The sequence below is a fragment of the Diadema antillarum genome, unplaced genomic scaffold, assembly GCF_040938485.1.
Source record: "Diadema antillarum isolate AM-2024a unplaced genomic scaffold, OU_Dant_1.0 scf00000007, whole genome shotgun sequence".
Lineage (NCBI taxonomy): Eukaryota > Metazoa > Echinodermata > Echinoidea > Diadematoida > Diadematidae > Diadema > Diadema antillarum.
This window is the reverse complement of record NW_027270896.1, coordinates 2,496,780-2,517,500: the sequence shown is the minus strand read 5'-3', so window position 1 is coordinate 2,517,500 and position 20,721 is coordinate 2,496,780. Positions and strand designations below refer to the sequence as shown.

At 38.9% G+C, this 20,721-nt stretch overlaps 2 protein-coding genes across 2 annotated transcripts in view; both read left to right on the top strand.

The window, feature by feature from the left end:
- Nucleotides 1-8,938, top strand: part of LOC139716609 (blastula protease 10-like) — a 9,886-nt gene extending 948 nt beyond the window's left edge. Inside the window, exons 2-7 of the mRNA XM_071628139.1 lie at nt 2,193-2,481; nt 3,383-3,518; nt 4,760-4,832; nt 6,370-6,576; nt 7,664-7,916; nt 8,928-8,938. Coding sequence (XP_071484240.1) covers nt 2,193-2,481; nt 3,383-3,518; nt 4,760-4,832; nt 6,370-6,576; nt 7,664-7,916; nt 8,928-8,938 — 969 coding nt within the window. The remainder of the gene's footprint in view (nt 1-2,192; nt 2,482-3,382; nt 3,519-4,759; nt 4,833-6,369; nt 6,577-7,663; nt 7,917-8,927) is intronic.
- Nucleotides 8,939-9,076: 138 nt separating this feature from the next.
- LOC139716598 (uncharacterized) lies at nt 9,077-12,768 on the top strand. Its single transcript, XM_071628128.1, has 3 exons — nt 9,077-9,085; nt 10,415-11,880; nt 12,435-12,768. The coding sequence occupies exons 1-3, from the start codon at nt 9,077-9,079 to the stop codon at nt 12,766-12,768; spliced, it is 1,809 nt and encodes a 602-aa protein (XP_071484229.1).
- Nucleotides 12,769-20,721: the final 7,953 nt, after the last annotated feature.

The following is a 20,721-nucleotide window of genomic DNA, read 5'->3' as shown; positions in this document are numbered from 1 at the left end:
ACATTTTATCTTTTTTTTTGGGGGGGGGGGGGGTGGGGTCACATTTTGGGAGCATTATTATGACATAATATCTTGTATACCTTGAAGTCTTCCTAGAAAAGTTGTCAAAGATGGTCAACATCATTACTTTCGTAGAACAAGTTTCAGCCAATGTGGGATCCTTCAGTGATAAACCTTCCTCAATTAAAAGGTTTAAAAGAACGGAAGGTGTGAATTTCTTTTACATTCTGGAGCTCTTTGGCTTTCAACAGTACATGATATCATAATCACCTCATAATATGTGAAAAAAATTGATTACTTAACCCATATGACATTGCACCTGAATTTACACAACTCTTTTCTATAAGCGAGACTATCAAGTCATTGTACGTGCTCGACTCTCGTTTGTGATTTTGGTGGGTGTTTTGATCAATTGAGTTAACTTAAGACAAGAAGATTTACTGATTTAGACCCTATTTGAAATATTCATAACCGGCTCCAAATTATTTTCTATTTCATTAAGGATTTCGAAGTTACTGATCGGAGGACGACACATAATACCAATGAGCCATGATATAGAGTTATCCTACTTTACATTTCAAGCTAACCTCTAATGTATCAATTTCCAAGTCAGATCGTCTGGTGCATGATAGGTTCCATGGAATATAGCATCCAATACTACCTCCAATGGAATTTCGATCTCTCCTTTCAAATATATAATTGTTTACGTTAACTTAAAAGTTTGATATGGAGTATTTTAGACGAGCAGACCAGATTATGTCAAAATAATGGGTTTTCATGTCTGAGAGTTTTCTGTCTTGGCTTGTCAGAGGGTTGTCTTGGTGTGATACGGTGACTCCTATCAAGGTCGCTCGCAGTGACACCGTCGCGACGTCGAGCTCCAGTTGGGAGTTGATCAAGAGGAGGACTACGTCATCACTTTTCTCACCGGCCTCTTTAGCGATGCAATAGATGCAGAGACAAATTGCATCTTTATAGAATATTGTTCCTGCACATTCTGCACTGTATAAACTTTGGCTACAAACACATTCTGCGTTATTGTATACCCTGCACGGATGTCCATGATGGCATCAACTATTTATTCCACCATTCTATTCAGGAATGGTGCAAAAGAGATTATTTCGTTGATGCCCCGCTTTATATCTATTGTAGTTTCCCGGTAAAAATTCGATAGAACTTTTGCTCTTATATATTTTTATTTCTCATCGATGGTTACATATTTTAGCCTAACTGTTACCGTCATATCTCCTTCCTAGCAGACTTCTGGTCCAAGTATGGTGCTTGCTCCTTTCATTGTCATTGAGCGTTCCCCTCTTCTCGGTTTTTTTTAAATTTCTTCTTTGATTTCGTCATCATTTCGTAGAGTTTGTAGAGTTTACACTAGTCCCTACCAGTTACTCGAGTAGTTCAGTTATAAACTAACAATTATCCAATGACAATGACAATGATAATATTGAGAGTGAGTCGTTGTAGCGGACTGGACTAAAATGACAGCTGGAACTACGATCATAGTTACTAATGATATGAACAACAGTGATATCTCTTTAACAGCCCATTCACCTCAAAGGCTGTTTTCATGGAAGGCCCTTTCACTGACAACAATGGAGCTCTGTTACGTTGCCACGACATGGCATGTGTAACCATTTCGGAAGTGCCCTGATTCATTCTACGGTACCACTTGTCCAATAATTTTTTTCAAATCCGTTCTCATAACATGGAGTTCGTCTGACAAGAGTGGAATGTGTGTTGTTTTTACGAGGATGCAACTTTAATAGTGTTTTTTGTTGTTCTTATGATAATAATGATAATAATAATAATAACAATAATAATGATGATAATAATAATAACAATAATAATGATGATAATAATAATAACAATAATAATAATTATTATTATTATTATCATTGTTATTATTATGATTATCATTATCATTTTGTCAACACTTCATGATGTGGGCAATTTGTTTCTTGAACTCGACATGAAAACATTCTTAGTCCTACTTCATGATATTTATTAACAAATAATATATCTTGTTTGGAAAAATTATATCCTTGGTCGTCCTGGAAACTTAGTTTCGTTGTCTTTGTACGTGAACACTGACTTTCTTTGGAAGAAGGAATTTGATTTAGGTTTCAAACTAGGCTATTTCCCATTACGGTCTCAAAATGAGACGTTTTGATTCTTGCACGAAGGTTGATCCGTTGTCGACAAGCGTCACTGCCGAGCAAAACGTCACCGGTGGCGACATGAAGCTGACCGTGGAGCAACTACGGATTCTCTTCCAAGAGGACGATGAAGTTGATGAAAGTGAGGAGGAAATCAGTGTTGATGAAAGTGACGAAATTTGGCGAAAGCAGAAAGATGGAAGTTCGGATTCTTCCGAAGAGCAGAGACCAAAACGAAAAAGAAGAAAGGCCACCACTGACCTGACCAAGCGATGGCCACAGAACACAGTCATGTACGAAATCGACTCCACATCAGGTATTAAGATTATGATATGTATGTATATATGTATGTATGTGTGTATGCATATGTATATGTATATGTATTATATACACAAGGCTGACACTATCTTTTTCCCCCTGATAGCCTAAAAGGGCTAAAAAAAAAAATCTTTAAATTTGGTAGCCCCAGTAGAAATTTCGCTGCCCGAAATAAAAGGAAAATTAACAACCCATCCTATAGTTAATGTCAGTTGACAAGTCGGGCAACCAAAGAATAGCTCTCTTTTTTTGGTGGCCCGGAATCAGTTTTTAGTGACCCGGACCATCGAGCCACCGTTATTGTCATATATATATATATATATATATTGGTCGACAAAAGAATGACACTATGTAACAGGAATCGTCACCTGTTTGCATTATCAAATAACACTTTCAAGAAGGAAGTTATTTCAAAGGACAAAAATTCATTTACTGGGTCATTTATCGTGGCATTCACAGGGCACCCCGAGAGGTCGTCCGCGTTAAATGTTGTTGACGATGCTTTCGTCGTAAATTGTCACAGATACCACATTTCTTATCAAAAGATAATTTTTGTCAATTATGTTGTCAAAATCTATCCCGTGGCCCCCTCCCTTCATGTTCTTGAATGTATGTCATGTGTCGAAACACCGAGTTCTTTTTTTCCTTCCGCGCTTTCGTAACTTTTCAATATTTGTTAACTTTAATTGAGACACAACACAAAAAAGTCAAAAGAAGAAGAAGTACAACAACAAAAGCAATAAAACACTGAACACTGACCTGACATTGCTTTTCGTTTGAACCGGGATTATCAGTCGCTGTAGTTTCATCTGTCTATTCCGCCCATTCTCCTGGAGGGTTTTGTTCTTTTCTTTTGAGTGTTTTGTTTTCTTTTTTCGTTTTATTTCATTTTTTTTCAGCCGATGACGAGTCTTACATCCTGAACGCATTGGAGCACTGGATGAGTCTAACTTGCCTGAAGTTTGTACCTTACTCTACGGCGACCGGGAACAGTTTGGGGTACCACCAGAAAATCCGTTTCTTCAAGGGAGATGGGTGAGTCGTTTGCTTTTCGAATGAGCACTATATTATACAGGAAACCTAAGCCAAAATATATTGCGGATTGAGTCTTGAGTGAAAGCAGCGTAATTAGTACGACACATCAGTGAAAGTTTGAGGAAAATCGGACAATCAATTCAAATGTTATGAATTTTAAAGATTCAATGCCATCACCGCGCAATAAGGAGACTAGTCATAATGACGTCATTTTCGACAGCAGCAAGCTTGTAAAGAAAACATACAGGGAGAATTCCTCAAAGGTCTATATTTCGTGAAAAGCGACTTGTCACTGACGTATATCAAGGGTAATATTATTTCTCCTGCTTTCTGAAAGAGGTAAGTCAAGTGCTCTTTCATTATGCTATAAAAGCGGAATATATTTATTTCCTTCATTTTCCTTTATATTGATGTCCATAATGACGTCATGGAGTGTAGCAGTCTCCTTATCAAGCGATCACGGCACCGAAGCTTTACAACTTTTTTGAATTGGTCGTCCGATTTTCCTCAAACTTTCACTGATTTGTTCTTCTAGTATTGCTGCTTTCACCCAATCCACATTTATATTTGAGCTTTGATCTCCTTAAACATTTGAAATTAGCCATGTAAGACATCAGCAAACGATATAATGTAAAGTGGCGTGAAGTCGTCGTCATCTGGCTCGAACTATTGAGGGCTCTCGAACTGGCATTGATTACTTTCGACCTAAGACAGACCACGACCAAAGTTGAAATTTACCACAAACTTCGAGCTTAAGCCATGATGTCGATGTGTTTAGGTCATGTTTACATAAATGTTCGATAAAGATTCGTATCATTCTTATTAGTCTTTCAGCAAGAGGTGTCATTCCAAGAGATTGCCATAGGAATATTTTAAGTAATAATGACAAAAGGAATATTGCACCAGAATATTTTACTAAACATACGAGTAATTCAAAACATAAATGTATGACACGGGGAGAAACTAAGTTATTACTGTCAAACATTTGACCCTATCAAATGCAACGTCTCACAAAATGAGAGAAAAAAACACCATTCAGAGCCGTTTGTGACTTTTAAACGAGTTTGAGAAAAATAGAAGGCTTGTCGGCATGCCCCACCCCCAAGTGTACTCCCATCTCCATGTAATATTCCTCGCCGTGTTTTGTTAGTTATGCACTTTAACTTGAGTGGCGATGTGTGTGTGTGTGTGTGTGTGTGTGTGTGTGTTTGTCTTTGTTTTTGTTTTTGTGTTTCCTTCAGCTGCTGGTCTTACGTCGGACGAATCGGTGATCAAGGCACGCAAGATATTTCAATCGGAAGTGGATGTAATGGGGTAAGTATGAGAAACATAATTATGGGTTTGTACTATTATATAAATTATACACGTGTATACACTATATATGTATAAAACTACATCGAAAGTGATAGATAAGGTACGAGATCGTGTTGGTCGTTACCAATAGAGGATATATGGCAGCCCTTTGTACAGCTCTTCACCACGTAGGCCGAAAGAGCAAAATATCACAGATTTACCACATTATCTATTGATATACATGAGATATATACCGGGTGTCCCCAAAAAAGCGGAACGGTGGATTTTCAGTATCTTGCGTTCTAAAAGTGATATATTTTTTGACATCATTAGAAAGAGCATTTTCCGCAGAAGACCATGATACCAAAATCATTAAATTTGGTTCAGTACTTTTTATTCTACGCCAATTTCTGTAAATGCAGTCATTTTCAATTTTTTGCGACTTATGAGATAATAATTTGGATGCGACACGCGTTCCATACGGCGAATTGTATAAGCTCGTTGATCCATGTCAACAAAAGATAACGCTTTCATATTGGGTGCGCGCACACACAAACACACACACACACACACACACACACACACACACACACACACACTGCTTTTTCCTGGCCAGTGCCCAGTGTGAAAGCGAGCTTACACAATATTCACCGTATGGATCGCGTGTCGCACTCAAATTATTATCTCATAAGTCCCCAAAATCCGGCGAAATTTGAAAATGACTGCATTTTCAGAAATTAGCGTAGAATAAAAAGTACTGAACCAAATTTAATGATTTTGGTATCATTGTCTTCTGCGGAAAATGCTCTTTCTAATGATGTCAAAAAATATATCACTTTTAGAACGCAAAGTACTGAAAATCCACCGTTCCGCTTTTTTGGGACACCCGGTATAGTTGAAATGATAAAAAATGCCCAAATAACTTATAGTGATTAATTTTCGTCAGTTCGTAGTTTAAACGAGCACTGCAGAGATTTATGTATACAGTTGGAAATTCTGCCGAATACAACTTACAGGATTTGTTGTGACGTTATTTTTCCTTTTATCATTATTATCAGCATGAACACCATGGTGATCACTATTCTTTACACATGTTACATGTCTGATTAAAGTACTTGTATCGAATTCAAGGTCACTACCAACTATACTGTAAACACGAGGTCTACATCACTTATCGTTATCAGATATTGTCATGGTATTTGTTTTAATGCTCCCAGGCTATTGTTAACAAACCAATGACTAGACAATATCATACGACGGACTGAGAGCACAAGAATACATTACCATAATATCAGCGAGAACCCGACCCCTCATGATCGCCTAGGTGCATGCTAAAAAAAAAAAAAAAAAGCCACCAGGCATCATATTTACCCTTCCCTGTTTGTATACTTTCACAGTCCAGAGTGACAATCATAACCCCTTTTCTTTAAAAGCTACTTGCTGTGTGTCACTGCAAACATTTGCAAAATCTTTATCATTAGGGAGATTATTGAAATCATGTGAATTGACCCATTTATTCCTTGACGTCCATAGGTTTTCTTTTCCCTTTATATTTCAGCTAGGGACAACGGCTCACGAAATAGGTCATGCTATTGGATTCTTTCACGAACAGCAGAGACCAGACCGAGACGACTACATAAAAGTTTACTTTTCCAACATTCAGGATGGTGCTGGCGTCGAGAACAACTTTATTAAGTTAGTGGAAGATGAAGTCATTATGACGGTATCTTACGACATCGGTTCCCTCATGCACTACGGCTCAACAGTGAGGTTTTGTTTTCTTTTCTACATTTTTTTTTTTAAATCGCACCCTCCTTTATTCCTTGGTCTTGTTCGTCGTCATGTGTTATAACTTTGTCAATGCGCTCTCTGGCATTGCCTGCTGTCCTGCCTCAACCCAAGGGTAAAAAATTGTAAGCATCACATGAATGCAGAATAGATTCAACGTTTTGACGATAACGAACGGACGCACAATATTCGGGCGTGTGCATGCAGTACTTACTGCAAGAATATAGTGAGATCGATGTATTGGGCATCTACATTTTGGTCAGCGATTTCTATAGCACAATTTTACTCCATCGTCAAACATGTAAAAGAGGGATCTCAGCTACACGATCACTCTGTCATAGGACATGGCAGGTGGTAATAAGTCGTTGCAGTGAGCATACAGAATTAACTAATGACAAATGAACGATGAGATTTTGAACAGGTAAATAAAGGATAGACCAAAATTGCTGTCAGCAAGAATTGATTTGTTTTTGGAGATGCTTTTCAGAAGTATATATGTGTGTGTGTGTGTGTGTGTGTGTGCGTGCGTTTGTGTGTTGGTTTATTGCCTCATTGATCTACCATCAGATGGTCCACTTTTTCAGTTCGTCTAACACCACTACCAGGGGCGGATCCAGGAATTCCGTAAAGAGGGGGCGCGTTTACAATATCAAAGGTGGGGGGGGGGGGCGCCCTTCCGCCCCTGGCTACGGCTGAACTCGCTTGGTCTACTATCGATTTCGTCTAATGCCCTTTTGATCTACTTCTCGCTTGGTCTAATGCCCAGTTTGGCTACTTATCATTTTGCCTAATGACCAGATGGTCTAATTGCAGTTTTGTCGTTTTCCATTTTGTCTATTAAACTATGGGTATTAGACGAAGTGGGCTTAGCCCATCTGGAAGTAGAGCAACTGGTTATGAGGCTAAGTGGCAATTGGACTAAAAATTCAATGGCCAATAGACGAACTGGTTGTAGGCGAAACAGGATTAGACCAGGTGGGTTGCGATTAGATAGCTATAAAAACGAAGTGGGAGTAGACCAAGTGATAGATCACTAATTGTGTGTTCCTCCATATTATATCCAGGCCTTTGCCAACAATACTGACCTTCCGACGATCACGACGCTGGATCCATTCGAAATGGCGAATATGGGACAGCGCGACGGTCTCAGCTTCAAGGACGCCAAATTAGCCAATCTGATCTACAACTGTGCAGAGAACTGTTCATCCGATCTCATTTGCGAAAACGAAGGCTACCTCAATGAGAGGTGCGAATGCGTCTGTCCCGAAGAATACACTGGTACAACCTGCCAAACCGAGTCGTCAGATTACACGGAACGTAAGTGAGCATTTGTCTGTATAATATGATCTTGCTATGCAGTTTCGTCGTGAACAGAGAATACCCCCCCCCCCCCCCCAAATCGCTTTGTTGCATTACATAAATCACACCCGGTTTCTTTTCATGTTTTGTAGGGTATATAACATACGTACAATAATTATAATATGTGTCGATCTGTGTGTGTCACATAGTGAACATCATCACCACTTACTGCAAACTAAGTAGGCCTACCTTTTAAACGTATTCCGGAAATACGGATTCTACATCGTTTGTGATTATTTTTTTGATAACGAGCCTCCTTTCAATTTTCAATTAACGCACTTTCGAAATAACGCCATAATTTCGTGTTCGAATTAACGAACCATTTTCATTTTTTCAGATTAACGAACTTCTAGGTATAGGGAAAATGAGTGTGTTTTGGAAATGAATCTTATTTCATTATCGGAATTAATGAACCTTAGGAATAACGAGCATCGCCAGATACAGTATGTTCACTGTAACTACAGTATGTGTGTTTATCTGTTGTATTTTCACAACTGCCTTTGTTATACTGTTGCCACAAACAGCCTGTGAGGTAACCTACAATGCGACATCTGGCGTAATTGAATCGCCCAACTATGGTACTGGGAATTACCCGGACAGTACAGTCTGTATGTATTATATCAAGGTAAGAAAAATAATGCATAAAGAAACATTATAGCGCGATTACCCCTCCTGGAAAGAACACAGTGTCCCACAGTGCGTTCACAGTGTGGTCACATAGTCCACTATGTGGAAAACGCTAGAATTGAACAGTGTAGAGATGATTTCACACTGTGGTTTGGTTTTCCCAGAATTTTCACATGGTAATGTTCTGTGTCACACTGTGAATTGTTGATTCACAATGTGTTCACAATGTTAAAACGCTCGAATTTAACAGTGTGAAGAGATTTCACAATGTGTTCACAATGTATTCACACTGTGTTCACACTGTGTTTCTCACACTGTGGGGCACTGTGTTCTTCCCAGCAGGGACGGGATGAGCTATAAACAAAAAACAAGGGGGGGGGGGAACGGGAAGGGTAGTCCATCCCTCATTATGCCTGTATGTCGTTTCCATTGCACATTTCACTTCCGTTATTGATTATAATGATGCGGTGTATCTTGACAGTTTTACCCTAATGTTGGAGGTAATGAGTGAAATGATTGTATCAATGCTTGCTACAGTACTATATTTACTGTAAATATCGAACTTTTTTTTTTTTGGGGGGGGGGGGGGAATCTATCTACTTTCATTGAGGCATGTACGTATGTCCCCCCCCCCCCAAAAAAAAAAAGAATTACAACGGGGCCCTACGCAATGATATCTTTAAAAATATTGCATCAATCTAAATACAAATTCAGGGTATGAAAACCCCATTCGAGTTGCTTCAGTGGTCAAAGAGAAATGAGGAATTTTGCAGAGGATGTCGGGAATCTCTTTTGTCCAAGTTCTGTCTATTGTTCACACATAAAATCATCGAAGTGCTAAACTTGGAAGAATCAGACTCATGACATGCTTTAGTAGAATCCCCATTTCTCTGTGACCGCTTAACCAAATCGAATGGGGATTTCTGCAAAATGGAGCTAAGATGTTATATTTTAAGACCCTGAAGTAGCATTGAAAAAAAAAAATCATATTGGATATTATCAATGCGAAAATCTGATTGTAATTTTTGTGGGACATACTGCAGTATGTCCCTCAAAAATTACAATCAAATTTTCGAATTGATAACATCCAAAATGATCGGCCTGTCTAAGTGCTACTTCGGGGCCTTAGAATATAACATCTTAGCTCTATTTTGCAGAAAACCTCCTTCAATTTGGTTAAGCGGTCAGAGAGAAATGTAGATTGTTGTAAAGCATGTCATGAGTCTAATTTTTCCAATTCTAGCAATTCAATGCTCTAGTGTGTGAATAACAGACAGAACTGGGACAAAAGAGATTCCCGACATCCTCTACAAAATTCCTCATTTTTCTTTAACCACTGAAGCAAATCGAATGGGGTTTTCTGTATGATGTGGGCAATGAGTTATAGTTTCATACCCTGAATTTGTATTCAGATTGATTCACTATTTTTAAAGATATCATTTGCGGGGGGTCCCGTTGTATTTTTTTGGGACATAGTGTATAGGAAACATGCCGTAACTATTGATAAACTGTATGAGTGGAAGCAAAAGTTTCTTTTTTAAGGTATTGGTTCATTATGCTTGTTAATAGTGCATGTACAGATTGAGGATGGATTCTTTAAACGGCTCCAAACTACGATTTCATATTTTCCCTGAAAGAGCATGAGAAATCAATGAGATGCTAGAGCTTCAAAATACCATTTTCTACGTAAAAACAAACAAAAACAAAACCAAACAAAAGACGAATAAGAGGAGGAAAATATAATTATGAGGAGCTATTGATTTTACGTGTCTTGTCTATGTCGATATTCAGACTGATAAAAATTATCAATGTTCTTATCTTTTATGTAGCCTGAAAACATACCAGAGGGTGCAGTTATAGAATTGACATTTGAAGCATTTTCGCTGGAGCCGGCTGAGCCCCAGGGTTGTTTGTGGGACTACGTTGAGGTCATGGCAGAAAACCCCACTTATGGCGGTGAACAATACTGCGGGTCAACCCTGCCCAGTACGATATATTCTGTCGGGCAAGAAATAATGATCTGGTTCCGGTCCGACGAGTCGATCAACTATCCTGGCTTTAGAGCTACGTACACTGTATTGTTACCTAGCACTGCACCTCCAACTCAGCCTCCTACCACTCAGCCGCAAACTGAGGCTCCTACCACAAAGGCACCAACTGAACCCCCTACCACAAAGGCGCCAACTGAACCTCCTACGACAAAGGCTCCAACTGATCCCCCTACCACTAAGGCGCCAACTGAGCCTCCTACCACAAAGGCGCCAACTGAACCTCCTACCACAAAGTCTCCAACTGAGCCTCCTACCACTAAGGCGCCAACCGAGCCTCCTACGACAAAGGCTCCAACCGAACCTCCTACCACTAAGGCTCCAACTGAGCCTCCTACCACAAAGGCCCCAACTGAACCTCCTACCACAAAGTCTCCAACTGATCCCCCTACCACTAAGGCGCCAACTGAGCCTCCTACCACTAAGGCGCCAACTGAGCCTCCTACCACAAAGGCGCCAACTGAGCCTCCTACCACAAAGGCGCCAACTGAGCCTCCTACCACTAAGGCGCCAACTGAGCCTCCTACCACAAAGGCGCCAACTGAACCTCCTACGACAAAGGCGACAACTGAACCTCCTACCACAAAGGCGCCAACTGAGCCTCCTACCACAAAGGCGCCAACTGAACCTCCTACCACAAAGGCGCCAACTGAACCCCCTACCACAAAGGCGCCAACTGAACCTCCTACCACAAAGGCGCCAACTGAACCCCCTACCACTAAGCCGCCAACTGAGCCTCCTACCACTAAGGCGCCAACTGAGCCTCCTACCACAAAGGCGCCAACTGAGCCTCCAACCACAAAGGCGCCAACTGAACCTCCTACCACAAAGGCGCCAACTGAACCCCCTACCACTAAGGCGCCAACTGAGCCTCCTACCACAAAAGCGCCAACTGAACCTCCTACCACAAAACCTCCAACCGAGCCTCCTACCACTAAGGTGCTAACTGAACCTCCTACCACAAAGACTCCAACCGAACCTCCTACCACAAAGGCCCCAACTGAACCTCCGTGCAACGAGGTTTACGAACTTACCGAAGACACAACATGCCTTTCAGTTAAATCTATAAACTATCCGAATAAGTTCCCTAAACACTTCACGTGTTCATACACCGTTACTGCCCCGACAGGGTATGTGATTGAGATCACATTTAAAAAGTTCAAAGTTGGCAGCAGTGGAGCAGTGACTGACTCATGCACCTCTACCTACTTGTCTCTCGATCTCGGACCTACAGTCGATGCGTTTAGGTAAATCTTATCACGATCAACTTGTATTACAGTCCGAGTTTCTCTCTGCCACCTCCTTGTTCCTTTCCTTTCTGTCTGTCTGTCTGTCTGTCTGTCTGTCTTTCTTTCTTTCTTTACATTTCTGTCTGTATATATATACATGCATTTACATAACTTGTGTTTATGTAATTATAGATAATATATGTGTCATATATTATATACGTGTGTGTATACATGTATTATATCAACTCATTAATTCTACATTATATATATATATATATATATATATATATATATATGGAAAAATCAAACGGATTGTTAGAAGTGAGTAAATCATTAGAAGTAAGGTTATATTGGCTTTCGAAAATTTGGGGGTTTTGTGTTCCATGAAAGCACAGGATGAGAAATCAATCCTATATCTTTTAGGTTGTTGGAGAAAGCAGTGTTAAAAATTTAGTATGCCACATATGTTGAGTGTGCCTCTGTCTGATCTTTTTCCCAAAAATAAGAATGACATCAGCGATCATTATTCAAAATCATAATCATTATTCACCACCATTTCGATTTGGCCCCAGACTGTGTGGAACCCAGCTACCGAGCACGATGACGTCGGAATCCAACTCTTTGACCCTCGAGCTTGTTACGGGCTGGAAGAGACAGAAGGGATTCCACGCGTCCGTCAGGCTGATCCCCAAGACCAGCCCTACACCGCCGACCACCACCACCCTGTCTTGGAATGACTGGTGGGAGTGGTGGTTGAAGAACCACCTCGATGAAAGCTGGGAGGACTCGAATAGTCATGAAGGCAATGACTACGACTCTTGGTACTACTGGCATGATTGGTATAATGGGAATTATGGGAATCACAGAGGGGATAATCCTAACCACAACTGGTACTGGCATCATTGAAAAAACTAGCGTGCATTCCGAGGGTCAAAGGTTGCTGACAGAATAACGTCATTATTGCATGGCGCCGGTCGATACATCTACAGTTCTTTCGGGTTTATGATTAGGACATAATCAGTTAAAGCAAAGGATTGATTTTAGCACGTCGTACCAAAACAACTTTACTGTAGACATCGTTCGTGAAGTTTTGTTTTGTTTTGGGTTTTTTTTTTGGGGGGGGGGGAGGTGGGAGGAAGGGGAATGGTATGTGGTGAAGACGCATGATTTTAATGAAGATTTTAAATCTGCATTTTGATGAGACAATTTCCCCGTCGAAGTTGTTAAACCCTCCAAAGATGATAATCTATGACCGTAACAACTGACATGACTGACTATAATTTGACGTGCAGTAATGGTTAACAGAATCCTATGAGTTTAATACCTTTAATTTGTGTTTTTTTTTTTCTTTTTTGTCTTTGGTTAAAGCCAGAAGTCGTTTCCCATCCCCTTGAAGCAACGGGTATTATAAACTATCAAACATTTTGTGAGTAACAATTTCCTTCCTCACCAACCCCCCCCCCCAAGCTTATTACGAATAAATTATCTCTCACAGTTTCATTTGCCGATATTAACATATTTGTGTCCCAGGACATGGACTGCTTTCACGACTGTGGATGGCACTGCAAGCCTTCCCTATTCTAATCTGACATTTCTGTACAGTGTGAGTACATTAGTAACAGGATAATGTAAACTGTTATGATTGAGATGAACATGCCAATTAAACTATCGCTCTTTAAATCGTGCAACTCATTTTCGTAATTTCTTTAATCAAAGAAACAATTTCGTAGAATATATATATATATATTATTATTATTATTATTATTATCATTATTATTATTGTTATTATCATTATTATTATCATTATTATTAGAAGAAGAAGAAGAAGAAGAAGAAAGAATCTCAAGTACGCCATGGATCCAACGAGATGGATCCAACGTCTTTGCACTGACGAAGGTCTGAGGTAGACCGAAAATTTTGTAATAAAAAAACTTCTCGTTGGATCCATGGCGTACTTGAGACTCTTTCTTCTAATAATTACAATATTCGAAGTCCAACACGCGGAAAATTCCAAGATAAACATTTGTGTATATATTATCATTATTTAATCGGATGTGTTCTGTGTGTATATACCGACATGTGAGTGTGTGAGTGTGTGTATGTGTGTGTATGTGTGTGTGTGAGTCGAAGGGGAAGCCAGAGAGAGAGAGAGAGAGAGAGAGGGAGAGAGACGGTCAGAAGGGAGTAGTTGTACAGCTTATAGTAGTAGTAGTAGTGGTAGCGGAAGTGATAGTGGTATGATAATACGATGTAGTAGTGGTAGTATAAGTAGTAGTAGAAGTAGGAGTAAAAGTTAAATTGGAACTACTTTAATGATCATGTTTCGTTCACATAGTTTTTTTTTTCATTTGTATGTTATTTTCATGATTGTTATGGAAAAATAAATCAAAACGAATCAAATCAAATTAATCTGTTCGAATCAGATGAGCCGAAGCCAAAGTTGCATCTAAATTGGGATTTTTATAATTTCTTTTTCCAATTATTTGGTTCATCATTTTTCTTCATAGATGTTCTTTTATTACGAATGTTTTTACAGAAATCAGACAGACTGCATTAGTAAACTCCGAAGTACAAACTTATACAAGCGTTTGTGGATTGAGTGAAAGCAGCAACATTAGTAGAACACATCAGCGAAAGTTTGAGGAAAATCAGACGATCGATGCAAAAGTTATGAATTGTTAAAGTTTTGGTGTTAGAACCGCTGGATGAGGAGACTACTTAAGTTTATGACATCAAGTGTGGACAACAATTATAAAGAAAATATAAAGAAAATTCAACAAGCTTTTATTTTTCTAGCATAATGAAAGAGCACTTGACCAACCGCTTTCAGAAAGCAGGCGGAATAATGACTACCCTTAATATATGTCAGTATCAAGTTTATAGAATGTATAATTTTGATGAAAAATGAATTTTTGTGGAATTCCCTTTATATTTTCTTTATATTGTTGTCCACATGACGTCATAACGTCTAGTAGTCTCCTCGTCCAGCGGTTCCAACACCAAAACTTTGAAAATTCATAACTTTTGCATCGATTGTCCGTGTTTCCTCAAACTTTCACTGATGTGTTCTACTAATGTTGCCGCTTTCACCTAATTCACATTTCACAGTGCTAGGGCAGCTGCATCAGGCGAATCAATGATGAAGAGAATAGCGCCATCTGACGTCAGTGTTGTGTTCAGGAGCTTGTAACCCATGGCAGAGCATTGCCAATGGCAAAAAAAACAACAACAACAACCAACAACAAATTGTACACTATATTTTGGTATGGATTTTATCTCCAAGCCTACGTCACACAAACCAGAGTATGCAGAGCATTCAGGACAGCCGCATAATACAGCTCGATGTATAATACAGCTCTATGATTCAGGACCATATACATTATCACATTGTTATTTTAAGGGGCAATGTTACTTACCATGGAAGTACACTGTAATCCTTGCACTGGTATCACCAATTAAAAAAATTATCTTGAGGTGTCTGCGAAACAACAAAAGAAAAATAGAGAAAAACACTTTCCTAGGGAAATCCTAAACATTATTAATTTTGATTGACATTAATCTCCCAGTTGCAAGTATCAAAGCATGTTGTTCATTGGTATTCATTACTCTTTTTTTTCTTTCGTACTTTTTTATGAGTAATCTGCAGATGTGAGAGAATATTTGCTCTAAACCCTGTGGACTCAGAAAAAAAAAATGTCAACAAACATCTGTCCATTCAGTGTGTGTGGTTTGTTTGTTTGTTTTTTTTGTGGGGGGGGGGGGAGAGGGGGGCTGCATACGTATGTGACTGTCTGTCTGTCAGTCCATATTTTTGTCTATGTGTCTATGTGAGTTAAGATGGGAGTTACGGTGGAAATCAATGCACGGCTAAAATCTAAATTACTGTCAGATGTGAGTAGAGCAGTCGAGTCCGGAGGACCTGATCTCATCTATATGCTGAGGAAACAATGGAGTTCACACTCCTCAACTCAGCTCTACTTTGAAATTCTCCTAGGCCCTGTTTCATAAAGCTGTTGGTAAAGTTACGCATGACTTTATGAATGACTGGAATATGAAGTGTCAATATGTGTGCCCATTTTTTTTCATCATCTTTTGACAGAGAGTGACTGTATGTCAATATTTCATTTACATCAGGGCAAAAAAACACTTTCAACTAAAAACGTATGTTAAAATGTAAGAATAATCATTATCATCTGCAAATTTCAACTTTAGCTTATGATATCAACATATCAACAATAATTAGGAAACCTACTTGGCTTGCCATATTGAAGTCGTTTATAAAGTTGTGTGCAAATTTACAAACAGCTTTATGAAACAAGGCCCTGGTTTGTGAATTTTTCACAATATCTGGTAGCATTCCACCAATTCCAATGTACCATATTACAGAGAGAGTTTAGAAATGTTGGTATACACTATTAAACACTATTATGTTATATACATTTTATGTATTATTTTTGGTATTGATTCACATTCACTGCAGGAATTTTAGTCAATGTTGCATACACTATCAAACTTAACATTATGCAGATGACTGGTGGAGGATGGAGCAAACAAAATATTCCATCTGAAGGGTTTGAAATGATTAATAAATAGATGGAGGTCATTACTATGTACATGGCAAAGCTGATTAACTCATAATCAACTGGTAATAGCATTATAAGCCCTGTGGTTATAAAGAACAATAGGCGTTTTCACATCAGCCCGATGTTTGGAAATAGCGCGCTATTTTCTGATTTGGGAAATAAAAAAATATCTCGAGCTTGGATTTTTATCGGGCTGATGTGAAAACGCCTATTGTGTTCAATTCCAACAACAAGCCTCATCATCTGTTCCAAGACATGGCTTTATCAATGCACTTGGAAACACATTCCTTCCACAACAACAACAACAACAAAAACAACAACAACAACAACAACAACAACAACAACAACAACAACAACAACAACAACAACAACAACAACAATAACAACAACAACAGCAACAACAAGAACAAAAACAGAAACAAAAACTCTATTGAGCCTGAAATAGAGATGCAGTTTCATTTTGAGACTTCCTTAAAACTACAATATAGAACGTATCATGAGCCATATTAGTCAGCTGCTCTGAAGAATACAAACATTTATTCCACTGAGCGGGTCAAAATCTTCATTGTTCCATTGTTCAATTGTTTACTATCCAGTGATGAATATAGGACGATGTTCAGCCCACATGAACATGCAACAAAATGTCACTGTCACAGGATAATGTATCTCCAAATGCTGAGGGGAATTTGACTAATCACCACAATATAAAATGCAGAGTGCAAGAGAAAAAACAAAACAAAACTCAGTAAGCAGATATTCTGCAGTGATGATGAAACAACACACTGATATTTACATTAAAAAATAAATATAATAGTATACATATATACACTACAAATATAAATTCATATACATGTAAATATATATTTGAACAATTTTACATCATTACACTCTATCAATGTACTAAGATAATTCAGTTGCCGTCTTCCTAACCCTGCCCCGCCCCCCCCCCCCCCCTTCAAAAAAAAAAAAGACAAAAAGAAAGAGAGATATTTTTTTCTGCAAAAGATATCCATGTCCAGTTTCTCATTTAAAGGTAGGGGATACCTTTTACACACCTCCCAAAATGCAGCAAAACATTAAATATGAACCTCAGGGGACTTGTTTAGGCCACTGCTGAGAAATTTAAAAGTCAACAGTTATCTACAATTTGAATAATGCACAAAACTCAACTACTCAGTAGTTCTGTGTGTCAGCCACACTTAAGCCTTTTTGCTGCAGTCTTCTGTATTTTTTTTATCTATAAACACAAATCTAAATGTATAAGAGCTGATGTAATAACATATAGAGTGTGTTGCAAGAATGTATATAGAAATGTTTGTAAGTTTTGATGAACTTTCTTCAGAAAATATACATGATGGACACACATGCAGTGCATGGGTCTGCAAAGGTAGCCTAGTAATGTACTGGAATTTACGGTGAGCCCCGAAAAAAATTCAATTCAAAATCTAACGGTCAAAAAAGTGTACTAAATGTTACCTTCCACTTTCAATACTTTATGGGAGTTTCTAAAATGATACTCTCTTCAACATACCACTGTATTTATACAACTCTTCATTTAAGGCATGCAAATGGGATTCCCTACCTTTAAGGTAGATAATGGTCTAACCCAGTTCATACAATATCTATATATGAAAGTCTGCATATCACCAGTGAACGATAGACTGTGTTCTCAGCAAGATAGGATACATCATTAAGAAATGAATAAAATCAATACTGCGACTTGCATGAGGATTTCAACACTTCTTCACATCTACACTATGCAGAGCAGGTATGCATTTGTGCACCGTATGATATATAATCTTTCTTGTTGTTTTCTAACTGTTTACTCATACTGTGTGGTGCACGCAGAATCACAATACAAACTGTATAAACTTTACAAGCTACCATGGCAGGTAACATTAACCTGTTGGAGATGAGTCCCGAGGTGTCTATGGGAAATGCGTGTTATAGTCAAATCAGTCCGTCCTCAACGGGTTAAGAAGACCACACACAGGAGGTATTTATAAACTTCCTGCACAAAAAGGAACTCATCAAGATAACAGACAGAGAAATATCTATGGGACACTTCCTTGGTGCACTTTAGCCTTTCCTGGGTTAACCCTTCTAAACCAGATAACATCCTGAACTCGGTCCGGGATGGCAGGGCCACGTGGTACGTATGTACCTGCATCGAAAGTAAACAGACTGCAAGATATTGAGGAAGTTGCGCAAAATGGACAGCCAAAGGCTTAAACAGCACCATGCACATTTCATCATCTGTCATTTTGCATCCCTTTAAATCATACTGCATTTCACAATGCTGGGAAAGGTGTAATTATGTATCTAGAGAGAGAGAGAGAGAGCACAATTACTTGAAAAACTGATTTTTCTCGCTTCCTCTTTCTGTTTTACTTAATTGGAGCTATGATGTGAGACGCCATACGTTCAGTTTTCATTTCCTCATTCTACACAGTCACATAGTCACGAATTCACAACTACAAAATCTGCAAGTAAGCAAGCGAAAAGGAGCTAACTTACATTGTAGGCAGTGCTTTGTAAAGTGAAAATTTCCATGCAAACCAACTACATGACACCTGTTAATTGTTTATACAGTATATCTCACACAGGATTTATGTTGCAGACGATATAATTACGCCCTATGATACAACAAGAGGTTTGATAATGATGATAAAAGTAATAATAGTAATAATGATAACAATAACAATAATAATGATACGGCCTCCTTTATTCAGGGAAGCTATTGCTCCACTAGAGGGCCCTGCCGTTATTATCCTATCGTGCAGCTTTGCTAGGTACGAATTATTCATACAACTGGGTCCTGAGGGACGTGGTGAGTAAAAAAATCTTATCCAAGGATGTAGATGCTTGACAGGATTGGAACTCGGAACCTCAGACTTAAGGCCAAGTGTCTTATCAACTATGCCATAGTGAATTTCTTACGAAGTGTAGGACTGTGGATTATTGACTGGATCATGTAATATTGTTGCGAAAGTTTTGTGGTGCCTAATTTCCACTGGACTAATACTACAAAGTGCACATGTGGACATGCATCAATGCGCATATGGCATTTTGGAGGAGATACACAATGCTTTTCAAACACCAGATCACATGATACTTGTTGGACAATAAAGTGACCTGAGGTCCCTCAAACCCTGCATCTCACACCTGTCTACTAAATGCAGAAATTCTTTTTTTTCAGGTAGTTGCCCGGGCGCACATGTGTTGCAATTCCCCTGGCTTCACAAACGCACTAATACTTCCATACATGTGTTTCCGGTACACTTAAGTTTGTGGAAAAAGGCGACATGCAATACATTTATTTTGTATTTTCAAGGGTAAGCTGCCTACCCTTAAAACCAACGTTTGTTTTTTCTTTTTCCCCATAAACCAATGAGACGCTGGTGATACAGACATTACACATTCTGTACATGTCTATTTGGAAACTAGTTTACGAGACAGTGTTTATGTGTACAAGGCCTGACTCATCTTAACTTCAAGCCTTCTTTCTTTTTTTACTTCACTTTCTGTTTAGAAATGTATGGACAGCTGCATCATTTCAGTAGACATTGACTTCCTGTGTTGACTTAACAGTCTGTAGTTCACCTCAGCATTGACCAAAGCCATTCTCTGGATTCACTCATCTGGTTTTGTATGAGGCAAGAGAACTCATGAAAGGCACTCCATGGTAAGAGTGTGTCTGTGAATGTGTTTCAGATTGGCATATCCAATCTGAAGATTGGTTCAGGCTGAGTGAATTTTGGTCTGATGGCTCATGTAATCCGACTTCTCTCTGCAGTGCCCTGCAACAATACTTTGTACAGAAATAGGGAGCACTGGCATCAACAAAGCTATTTTGTGCCATGCAATATGGTTTAAAATCTAAGAAGACAATTACCTACATCTGCTGATCTACAGATGGTTGAGTGATTTGCCTTCATTCAACCCCAATTTGTCTTTCATTTTGAGGACGTTTGCCTCAGAAGCATGAGGCATGTACAGCTAAATTTCAAACTAGCCTAACAGGATAAACCCGAGGTAAAGTGTCGGTTGCTCATAAATCATGTCAGGCATTTTATTTTGATTTTCTTGTTTGGGATGGTAAAGTCATGTGTTCTGTGCACTACTTTCAAATACTGATAACTCCTGCATGACAGCGGCAGTCACTGACACAAAGTATGGCAGTCATTCTATAGCAACATGGATGCCATGTAACATGTTGATGATGGTGTACAATGAACTAGTACTCTGGTTGCAGCTCTTTCCATCTTGAACTCTG

Excerpts from the sequence above, each read along its gene's own strand:
- LOC139716598 (XM_071628128.1), top strand. Across the intron at positions 11,881-12,434 it reads CCTACAGTCGATGCGTTTAG|ACTGTGTGGAACCCAGCTAC; the intron begins GTAAATCTTATC and ends ATTTGGCCCCAG.